The sequence below is a fragment of the Lampetra fluviatilis genome, chromosome 2 (genome assembly GCF_964198595.1).
Source record: "Lampetra fluviatilis chromosome 2, kcLamFluv1.1, whole genome shotgun sequence".
Taxonomy (NCBI): domain Eukaryota; kingdom Metazoa; phylum Chordata; class Hyperoartia; order Petromyzontiformes; family Petromyzontidae; genus Lampetra; species Lampetra fluviatilis.
The window spans coordinates 10337938-10350184 of record NC_136276.1 but is presented as its reverse complement, the minus strand read 5'-3'; the positions used below and the strand labels follow the sequence as shown (position 1 = coordinate 10350184).

Here is a 12247-nt window from a genome sequence, read left to right as displayed (position 1 = left end):
GAAGAGCACAGGGCGACCACGCACCTCAGAGGAAAACGTGAGAAGAGAGGCGTTTGGGACGAATTCAACTATCGTCTCGATGTTGTCCGTACAGCAGGTGGAGGGCACGTAGAGCATTTATAAAATGGCTAATAAAACTTGATAACTCATTAAACCGTTTGTAACTTTTTATGTAATTGTAACATGTTGCCATCGTGAAATATCCTGCTTTGAAATTGTGTCCATCCATTTGAAACACCCTGTATATTCCGTACCCAAATTGAACCCGTGCCCATTTGCGACATGAGCCGACGCAGGGACGAGACTGGAACTTTCTCTCCATCGGCAAAGCAGTGGTGAGCGTCACTGCACTCTGAACCTGAGTTCGATTCCCAGGCCACGTCTAAACTCATTAGCGAATAAAATGTCAACCTGCCTCCGCTTACCCCTTCACCAACCCGCGGTGACCAGATTGAAATACTATCCAGTGACTAAACAACTTTCAATGACCGTCACATGTGCGGAGGCCTTCATCCAGAAGTGGATTGAGAGAGGGCTACGGATGTGTATTGAGAGTTTGCGTGGGACTGACACTGCTTCGTGCATTGTGAATACCGCGTGCTGTGAGCACAGCTTCTCAACGCATCTGCCCCGCCAAGGCTTGCGCCTGCTACCGCGCTTATCACGAGACCCCCCCCCCTCGCCTCTCTCACAGATAAAACCGGTGGATGCACACGCTAATACAAATCCACAACATGTACAAAGGTAGTCTAGATGTCTCGTGACCCCCATTTAATTCTCTAGAACTTAATATTGTTAAAGTAAGTTGTATTTAAAACAGAAATGAGTATGGAGAGGAAAAATGATGTTTGGGGTCAATTATTTGGGGGTTACACGACATCTGGACCAGCCTGGTACATGCACACTGCAGAAGAAGTTAGACAACAGCAATAGACCTTGCACCACTGTCGAGTAGCTAATGCCACAGGACCACGCACACCGAAACAACGTTGTCACGCACAACACAATAGCAACACGAATATCAAACACGACTGACGGCCTTGCGTTGTTTGTGCGATGCACAGGCACACAATAATGCGTACATAACCTCAACTATTTTGACATTCGCACTGCCTTATAGCAGAATATATTTGCAGTGTAGGAAAGTGACGTTCAGGGCGAGGACCGTGACGAGGAACGGCAGGGAAGAAGGTCACATTTTATATATATTCTGTTTTAAGGCCGAATGTGTCCGTTGTTTTTCTTGCCCATGTACACTTGAAGCCCTGAGTAATGTAACGCGTTACTTTAAACGCCGAGCGCCAGTTCACAGGGTCTGATAGCAAGTTCCTCTAACCCTCTTTCAGTGTCTGCCAATCAAGCGATGCCATCATCATTGTTTGGGTCGGTCGTCCGACCCGGGTCCGGATCGGTGATCCGCACCTCCGATTATCACGGTTGGATACGTACGGTACGAAATAAGTTCCACATTTCAAAAAATCCACACCCGGCCCACCACATCGCTAATAGTCGGCTGTGGCTGCTGGTCAAGTGCCACCTTCAGGTGAACCAGCGACCAGGACGAAAACATATTTCGTAAGAAATTAATCCGTGGATGCAAGGATACGGCGACAAATCTACACCAAACCCACCCCACAGTGAGCTCGTCCGTAAACAAAAACAATCCAAGATGTCTTTACAATCGAGATAAATCTACCCATTAGCTCTGTTGCCATGGCATCTCCGCCGAAGTCGACACGATTAAAGGGCGGCTTCCTGCTGGTAACGCTGATTGCCTGTAACCGAACACCGTCGTAGCCCATTACATGGGGCGATTGGTCTAAGGGGCAGGGATTATACCCAGCGCCGTGTGGCCCGGGCTCAAGGGTTGATCTCGGATGCGAATGAAGGGGAGGAATGGGGATGGAGGAGGATATACAAACAAATAGGAGGAGGAGATCACATCGCGGTCCCTAAGCAGCACATTTAGCGAAGTGTTTCTGTAGACATACGCTGGAATTGGTGTTGTCTCGCATTGCTTGACTACATGTCGTTTATTCGACGCACTATCGGTTTGGAAATCGATATTGACCGATATTAAATGCTCAGATCCCTTCCCCAATTAAAACTCGAGAACATGATCAACGTGCAACGTGTCCTCTGTACTCTGTCGCGAATGCGATGCGTTTAGGACGCAATGAATTAGTTGTTAACAATCCATCTAGCTCCTGCATACGAGCTCATTTCATCGTTCCATCTCCGCGGGGGACATCGCGTTCGCCTCGAGCGTTTTCCCTTCTCTCGTGGCCATGCCACGACGCCGTTGTACTCGTCCATACGCAATTATCCCTTCTTCCAATGGGCCCTGCCCAACCGAGCACGCTGTTCTTAACATTCAATTTAATTGCGTTGTAAGATCGAGAAGACATTCCTTTTTTCAGTGGATAGATCGTGACCGATGATGTTGATTGATGGGATTGAAGTCAATGCACCGTAGGTCACACGTAACGGATTCCATCCAATTACAGTTCTAATTAACGCGTTAATCACACCGACGCCAGTACCTGTCTGTCTGTGTGAGCAGCCCGTTGTCAATCCACGTGTGGATGAGGGCCTCGCCATGCCGTGCGGCCGTGGGGGGGGGGGGTTACATGATCATACTTCACCAAATTGCAAACCGCATGTGCGTCAACGGAGACCTGTGGCGACAATTTCCCATCATCAGCCACGTTCACTCCACTTCTGGATGAGGGCCTAATGCCCTAACCAATCCGCCGCCATCTGTCAAGATACTGCGATGTAATAACACTGGTCAACAACAAAAAAACATTTTTTTTTCTGGCCTGGACTTTTGCAGCTGTTTTAGACTAATTTCAGGGTGCTGATTCCAAATCTGATCTCAGATTTGCTCTATCACATCTCATTTTTATGCTATCGGCATACCCCATTTTCATTGATTTTACCCGAAATTAACTCTGTCACTTATGATTGCAAGTTGTTGCGAGTCAGTGACTGCTTTAGTGTTAAAATATGGTGCTGTATTTTTAGGATAGTGTGTGTATAATATAATTTTATGTAGATATCCACATTTATTTCATATTTTTCTTCTGCAGTTTTTATTGAAAATAAAATATTTGATATCTCAAAAACCTGATGTGATAGACAAAAACTGATGCCAGATTTGGAATCAGCACCCCAAAATTACCTTAAAAACCGTTGGAATACCTTATGCCAGAAAAAGTGTGTTGACCAGTGTAATCTTTGGAGCTCTAACGAGTTCGGACGCATTATGCGTGGTATGGGTGTAGGCAAGTTCTATGATATATTTGTGTAAAATAGGCAATCTCGTAACTAGAAACTGCCCCTACATCCCAAGCAGGAACTCCCTCCTGCAGGTTCTCCGTGAGGTTTTCCTGGGCATGCGTCTCTTATGTAACGCGTTCTCATCGCAACGGCAAAGAATTAGCATGTACCGCGTCCGCCTTCCTGTGGTGCACAACTACATACACTTCCACTTCAGACTCATACTTTATTCCAGCTGGTCATGTCCATTGAACTAAACGGTTCTTTTGCGATGACGACCGGACGACCAGTTTAATAAGTGCACGCGAATATGGATGGACAGACGGACTGGGAGATGATGAGAATTATTAGTCTTCTTCTTGGTTCTTTCGGTAAAGTCACGTAGAATGGAAATAATAAAATAATAAAAATGAAACATAATGAAATTATTTTATTATTTCCATTCTACGTGACTTTACCGAAAGAACCAAGAAGAAGACTAATAAAATAATTTTATTATAATAAAATAATTTTATAATGGTTTATTTTTATTATTTTATTATTTTATTATTTCCATTCTACGTGACTTTACCGAAAGAACAAAGAAGATGAATCCCTGCAGTCACGAAAGCTTTAAATCAGAATTATTATTAGTATTAGCCATGATCAACCCCTCTGCTAGACGAAGGCCTTCCGACGCCGTTTTTATCTCTCAAGATCCTGCGATGTACTAATCCATCTAGCACCTGCATACGGGCTCATTTAATTGCTCCATCTCCTAGGCCGTTGGTCGGTAACCTGTGGATCCTCTTTAAGGACTACATTGCGGCTATTGAAATATTGAGGGGGGTGTTTTTTTTTACCGAATTCGAAAAAAATTGCTCTTCTTGTTATTTTTGTTTCCGACCCCTGACCATGGAAATAAAGTTTACCATGGGAGTTCAGTTGACCATGGCAGTCCAGTATACCATGGACGTTTTCTTTTAGCGCAGTGTTATTGACAAGCGTGTTGAGTGTTGTGTTTAGTACTGTATGTGTTGTTTTCTGTTGATAAATATATAAAACAAACGAGTTATGCCTTCTCTCATGTTGGGTATAAACTATAAACACGTTCGCTAGGCTCGTGTTTTGTGGAGCTCTTTCCACTTTTGGGTCAATTATTACATCGCAGTATTTTGAGAGACGGAGGCGGGTTGATTAGAGCATCGGCTCTCATCCAGAAGTGGAGTGAACATGGCTGATGATGATAAACTGTGGCCACAGGTCTGCGTTGACGCACATGCGGTTTGCAAGTTGTATAACGGACGTATGTTAAACTTCTTTCGCAACCATCATCTTCCTCCTATAATCAGAATGGTGGAGCCTGGATGTAATGCAATTGGAGAAGCATTGCCTGCAATTCAGTCAGCTTCCAGTAACTGCTTTGTGATTATTATACCTATCATGTGTTATCCGAGCCCTGAAAAGTTATTGAATTGGGAAACCACCATGCATTGCAGGTGCTATAGGCTGTTGCCTGGCTACGTTGTACTGTACGTATATGCTCACACGCCTGTGCTGCCTACCTTAATCAACAACACGCATTGACCAGCGTGGTGAAGTATGGTCAAACAACCCTCATGGCGGACACAGCGTGGGGTGGCTTCATCCAGCAGTGGACTTGCAAAGGGCTGTACAATTTATCCTAACGAGGTAGCTTGTCCATAACGCATCATCCGTGGACCAATGTGCTACGGCTCTTCCCGACGTTCTAAAATATTAATAGCTATGCTATAAGTGTTTGCTGACTAAACGTTATTAAAATAAATAAAAGGCAAATGATTAATATAATACGATAGTCGTCGAAACAATATGTCTTCTCCTTACAACGCCCATGGGTATTGAGCAATGCGTTCCCAAAACCGCACTCGCATTCTTCTGCCCGAGCTATCAATGCTGCGCTGGTTCCAATTTAAAACACAAGACGCACGAATGCCTCCCCTCCCTGCCCTGACGATATGGGTATTGGAGAGCCCTATAGGCTAATGGACTAAAACACATTTGTTTGTATGTTTGTGGAGACAACATAACGGAGAGAGCTGCTTATGTCGCGTCAGTGTCGAGTCATCCGCGAAAGTTTATCGGGTCCATGGATTGAATGTGAGACCACCATGCATTAAAACAGACGTTATAGGCTGCTTTTGGGCAGCCCTGTGGCTCAGCGGTGGAGCGAGCATCTCGCAATCGGAAGGTTGTGGCTTCAAATCGTGGTTGGCGGTTGACTCAGCCCATCATCATTGACGGGGGTAGGGGGCTGTAAAATTAAAACAGTACCACTTCTTGGGGAAATTCGAGAGTGGCTGTCCTATGGATAGGCTCACCCACGCCGCAGGAATGTGGAAATTCCACCACTGGCTCAGGGCTGTAAACACAGGAAATGAGCAGCGCCTCAATGCTCATTTGAGCTGGAAATCAATGTTGACGGCGTGCTTGACGCTGCTTGCCGTCACCAATCCCGTCGTGTCCAGCGGAGCAAAGTATGGCCAAATAACACCACCCACCCACCTCCCCGCACATTTTTTTTCTGTGTAAAATATAATTCTGACCATGCTGCTCTTGTGCTGTTTCCAATTTAAACCACAAAGACGCACGCCTACCCCGCTCTCCTCGCCTCTTGCTCTCGATTCACGCCAGCGTGAGGTTTTTAAAAGTCTTGCTGCGAGGACCGAGAGGGATGGGGGGGGGATGTGAGGATTGTGCCGTGCGTCACGGCGAGTGGGCGGGCGGGGTGCAATGTGGTGGGGAGGTAGGTGGGTGGGTGTGCAAATGTCCCGTCCATTGGCGAGAACGCTCCAAGCCCTTCCCCACAACGCGCAAAACCGCGTGCGTTGCTCTGTCCCCCCCTCCCCACACGCGCGCACACACGCCGCACGCGCCGGCTGCCGGCGGCACGAGAGAATCCTCCTTCTTTTGCCCGTTCCACTCGCCCATCGGGATTAACAGCTGGACCAAGAGGAAGAGAAGGTTGGTTCGAGGATTCTGGGGTTTAGACCGCTCGACATCACTCGGCGTGTGCTGCTGCTACTGCTGCTGTTCGTGTTATCATCCAGCGGACGCAAACGCCGGCACCGGCGGTGATGTCCGCGCTGTGAGCCAGCGGAGTAAGTGGTGGAGGAGGAGGAGCGGTGAAGCGCACAGGGATGGACTGCGTCCTGCGAGAGGTGAGCTGCCTCTTGCACACACACCTGGGGGTTGAGGGCACTCGACTCCTCGTGGTGCTGCTGCTGTTTGTTGATCATGCTGCTGCTGCTCAAAATGAAACGACGAATTGAATGACTGTGCTTGCAGTGGGGCGCCGGGTTAAGAACTGAAGAAGGATCATTGCCAGAATCGTCAGCCTGTTGTATATACAGTATATGTTTATTAGGCAGTGCTAATGATGAATGGGGGGGGGGGGAGGGGTCTTACTTGATTTTCATTAGGTGCTACCAGATCGAGGAATACTTGACGCGTTGGCCAGGCTGCGTTGGTTTATTAACGCATCCTTACACATATGCCTCGCATTCTGTGCCCGGTGAGATCAGTGATTGTGTTCATGCATGGTGTAGTACTCGTGATCTACTGCAGGTCCATATTTACCGCTATGATTCATCATCATATTCAACAACCATGGTCAATCGAGATGATCACTTCCTAAAAAGAGCAGACACGTGATCCAAAGACGGCCATGGTGTTGGTTGCAAAATCGCAGGAGATGTTTCAACTTGAAAATACTGTTTATGATGCTGATGCTTCAAATATTATCCACTTCCCTATATGCCTATGGTGTTAAGGTTAGGATTGTTTAATCAAACGAGCGTGTACTGTAGACCGATGTAACCAATTGTATTTTCAGTCTCGCACTAAATAAAAGTGGCGCTCGGTGCCAATGGATTGTAAGTAAACACAGCGCTCATGGAGACGTAAGGTGGCTCGTAGTAGAGTTTGTGTCAAATTTAATACTCGCCTCTATATGCAGGATACTCATTCAATTAATTCATATAATGCCCTATCTATAATATTTTGAACGTATACGACCTCAAGTTTGTAATCAATACATGCTACCTGCTAAGACGTGGGTCCGAAACATGGTCATTAATGATGAACAAGGAACAAAAACTAAAAAGTTTGCACAGAAGCATGGAGATGTGATTGTTTGGGAATACACTGAGAGACAAAAAGAGGATTGCATGAATTCGGGAACAAATGGTTGGTGAATTACCAACTCCAAACTGTTAAGAAGTGCAAATGGGCTTGGGCAGGACATCCCTTGAAGGGATTGTAGCCGATGGTCATGAATAATGACGTCGTGGCAGCCTCGGGGTTGAAACCATCCGATAGGACGTCAACCTGGAATGTTGAGCGGTGAGATCAGTTGAAGTGCATGAGCTTGTTGGATTTAGTACATCGCAGGATTGTGAGAGATTGTGACGGCGTGGTGACGCCTTCATCTAGCAGTGAATTGATGGTTGATTATAATGGCCTCGAGGAATCTTGACAGCGGATAGCAAGCAAGTTTAAACTAATCTGGCTAGCCTATACAACACGAACATTTCTGCACTGTAATTCAAAGATGTTGCTTGTCCAATGCCAGAGTGTGTCCACGTCGCAGTAGATGCACTGCTATACATTGTGTAACTGTGATGGATTTTACAAGAGATATGCCGTACTTGACTCGGGCAATATTGATATCTGATACATAAAAAACAATTGTGGCTGAGAAACTGATGTAAATATGTATGATGCTCCAAATGGGCTACAAAAAGCTTAAAATAATGTAGCACAAATAAAGTCGGGTCCATGACTATAGCAATAAAAATTATGAACCAGCATTTTGGAATTTGTCGCCCCAAAACTGACAGCTGGGAAGTTATCATGGGTTTCACTCAGCGCAGGCTCAGTCTAAAGTTTTAAAGTGCATTGTGTGCACTTAGTGATTCGCATCCCATGGAGTGTGACAATCAACTTAACTGAAACTTGATATCACTTCCTAGTTATATATTGCACTGATAAGCACCATACAGCTGCAATATTCTAATATTCATAATACCGTTTTTTTTGGGTTAGATCGCGTAAATTTACGCGTAAATTTACGTGTAAATTTACGTGCTCTAACCCTCCAAAAACTGTATTATGGATATTGGTCGCGAAAGCCTAAGTGTTAAACCAATATTATCATTGGCACAATCCAATACCTAATATTGCCTAACCTGTATCAGTTAAGATATATACAGTACATGTTATTGTTGTGGTGTTCGTCGAATTTTGACTCAGCCAATCATACCTCATACATCTTCTTTCAAATGAGTTACACTCCACTTTGTGGAGGGTCCAATGTGATCCTCATGGATAGTCTGGTTTACCCTCTTAGGAATGTGGAATTTCCACCATTGACTCAGTCAGTACCATTAACTAGGACACTATGAATGAATAGTACTCTGGACACAGAGACACGTGCATATTTTTCACATTAGTCTGTGTTAAGCTGTAGACATCATTGAGTAACTTATTAAACGAAGAACATTTACATCACCGTTAAGAGTGTTCACAGCGCGGTGCTCCATATCCCGCCTTAATTTAAACGCCCACAGTCGTTACAACAAGCAACTTATTGACTGGCGCGGACTTTGGATGCTTGGGGTGGAAATCCCGAACCTAAAAAAAGTCAACGGTTTCCGCGAGCCTGGGTTTAACATTTCAGACGAAAGCGTGGCGTTGAGAGTCTGGTTCGAGCCGCTGTCTCACGGGGAGGCAGGAAGTGTGGGTGAGACATTGGTGACTACAGCTGGGTTGTTGACTTTTTTAAACACGGCAGTCGTGGGGGCACGTGGGTGGTGCGAGAACGGTGAAGCACTGCGGTGTCGCTATTGGAACTCGGCAGGGAGTTGGGGCGTGGAGACTTGAGGTCGGGGATGGTGCTGGCAGTGACGCAGACAGAAGGACAGGGTCCCCGTTCTGGCACCGAGACAGACACACAAGGCGCAATTGACGCGGGTTTCGCACAGACGGACGGGCGTGATCACTGCAGCGGTATTATCATTGCGCCACGTCACGAGGTGGGGGGGGGTCATGACGGAGTTGACAGCTCATGCTACAGCATCTGCTGCGGGTTGTTTGAAATCCATCGTGGATGCTGTGAGTTGTTTTCCTGCCTTTGTTGAGATCAGCGACCATTTCCTTCCATATTACCGGATCCTGGACAAAGTGGGGCCAAAAGTCTTGATTTATTGACTTTGGAACTGGTTCCACACCCTTAGCAATGTACACTATTTTTTAAAACGACACATTACAATGTATTAACTTGCTATGAGCTAACATGTGTTGATGTTATAACATAATGGATATTCTTTTGAGCAGCTGAGCAGGAAATGTGTGAATGGGTAAGCTTAATAAAAAAAATATAGACAAATACTATATGTATTTATATGTTGACTTAAAGCTTTCGTGACTGCAGGAATTCACCGAAAGACCCAAAGAGTGTGTATTTATATGGCTGGGATATTTTCCGGATGACTGAATAATGCCTGAACAAATGTGCTCATTTTTGTTGAAAATTACTGAGCGGTGAAAAATATATCAAAATTATAATTTTGAAAATGTAGCATCACGAGATGCACAAGCTACATTTATTATCAACGACGTTTTTTTTTATCAATCACTGATTCAAATCAAGTAATATAGGAGTACTGTGCTTACATAATTTGTCCGCGTATTTTTACGGATGTTTGTTTGAAACCCACTAATAATTCTGTACGGAGAAAACATCTTTAATTAAATTTACAAAATGTAACATTTTGCAATGTGTACAATTTACCGTTTTATCAACAAATGGTCAAATTAAGTCAACATAACATATACTCATTATTTTACTGCCCGGCATTTCTGTTATGGGGGGGTTTAAAAAAATACATTTTAGATAATTGAAATTGTGCACAGCTTTGCTTAATGGGACCCAATGGGCTCTGTGAAAATATAATTCCGCAAATGCCAAGCGTTGAAGCTGCGCACCATCTGAGTCTGCTTAACGAGGCTTCGGTGGGCAGTGATTCACGGTAGCGTTGCCTCGCAAATTCAACAGCGTCCAAGTTAGAGGCCACACGGGAGCCTCCCACCGCCACCCCTGCACTTGTTTGACCCAAAACCTGGGTTTTAGCTTCTAAATAGAAACCACGAATTTATGGCACTCAATTGATTTGCTCCTCCCACCCTCTTATTCCATCCTGCCTCTCGACTCCATCCACACTCCCCTGGGTATGGGGGAATTGACTGGTGTTTGCAGATGCCAACACTGTTTTTTTAAATGCTCTTCGGCTCATTGGCGAATGTGGGGAATGCAGGCATCGTCTTACACTTGAGTCATTAGACCCCCACGTATCCCTTGCAAATGAGACTGTTGGCTCAATGGGCTCTCAGCTTGAAAAATACAGCCCATTACTGAATTAAACACTTTATGTGTGTGCATTGGGAAGCTGCAATATGCTGATTTTACATTCGTGCGACATGGTTGCCTCTTATATTTTGAATGCTTAAATGCTTTCTTTCCTAAATGGATTATCTTATTGATCTGCACATTGGTGCGTATAGCAACGTTTAGCATCATCGTTACATTTTCCCCCTCTTGTAATGTGTATGAAAAGGACACATACAGTACATTGGAAATCTGCATGCTCATGTGAAAGTGTATTGCGCCGAGCCTGATGGCACGCCCTAATTTATTTATTGCATCCCAGTTGCGATCAGCATTCGGATAGTAATTTGAGAAGTGACATTTTTACCATTTTGCTTGTGACTCATGTGGTCCCTTCTACGTTGATTAGTGCTGCCAATGCTTCATTGCCCAAATGGCACGTGCAATTGCGTAATTGCATCACGGCTGACATAATCGTGTCCGTGTTATTTGGAAGGCATAATCCCAAAAAGCGTATGTTACAGTAGCAAACCAAAACGTTTGATCTTTGATCTTTCAACCATTTTCTGTAACACAGCCCAGATTGAGAACAATAGGTCTATGCAGATTACGTCACCCAAAAAAAGAGCCCTTTACCTTATATAGTAAAACTGCACTGCTCATACAAACACACGTCAACAAAATATTGCATAGAGTACTTTTAACAAGGTTATTTTACCACAAACACAACTTAGTTTTACACAATAATGAAAAGTGATTACTGTGTTAAGGTAAAGGTGCAGCTCTGCAATTTATGGCTTGCATCACGTCTCGTGGAAGGGGGGGGTCATCACGAGAGCCCCCACCCCCTCTGGAGGGTATTTTGGCCTACTCTTGTATGGGCAAGGTGGATGTCCCCACACTTTACCCCACCACACACGACCTGCTGATGGACGAACTGTGGCGTACCCATTACTGTATATGAGTAAACAAATTACGAGCTTGGTCTTCCTTTCTTGTTGAATAATATTTAAATGCTGTGTTAAGCAAATTCTGTCAAGTTCCATCGGTGTTGCTAGACGCCGTGATTCACACGTATGGAACTGATAACCCTTGGAAAACATAATTTGACTGTATCCGTAGCAAGGATGAACAAAATACTAACACGATCTTGTAGTATATACTGTCTTTTGTCATTGGCCTAGCAATCGCACTTTACTCTCGTCGCTGTGCCATTTGTTAACTAAATTAAAGCCAGTAGCGCAGCCCCTGACTCTCTAATTCATTTTAATGACTGCACTCTCAGCCCGACAGCTGGTGGTCTGAGATCAGCCGAATGAAATAACCACGTTAGTACAGTTGCTGGAGGAGGAGGAGGCTGATGGAGGCTGAGGGTGTTTCCTTCCAGCAAACCTCCGAGAAACAGAGAATCTGGTGTTTCAATGTGGGGAATATAAGAAACAAAAACAAAATTAGCGGGGTTTGTGTAAACAGCAAACAAAGCATTGTTGTAATTTAATAAAAGGTGCAATGTCCTTTGAAAAGGAGTCCATAACCATTAGCTGCTGGCAACAGGCCAGA

General features: G+C 44.8%; 1 protein-coding gene across 1 annotated transcript in view; it reads left to right on the top strand.

Annotated features, from left to right (window-relative positions):
• Window positions 1-6122: 6122 nt before the first annotated feature.
• The window catches only part of LOC144942147 (unconventional myosin-X-like), a 77801-nt gene continuing 71676 nt past the window's right edge, over window positions 6123-12247 (top strand). The window contains exon 1 of the mRNA XM_078868911.1: window positions 6123-6461. Coding sequence (XP_078725037.1) covers window positions 6441-6461 — 21 coding nt within the window. The 5' untranslated portion in view covers window positions 6123-6440. The remainder of the gene's footprint in view (window positions 6462-12247) is intronic.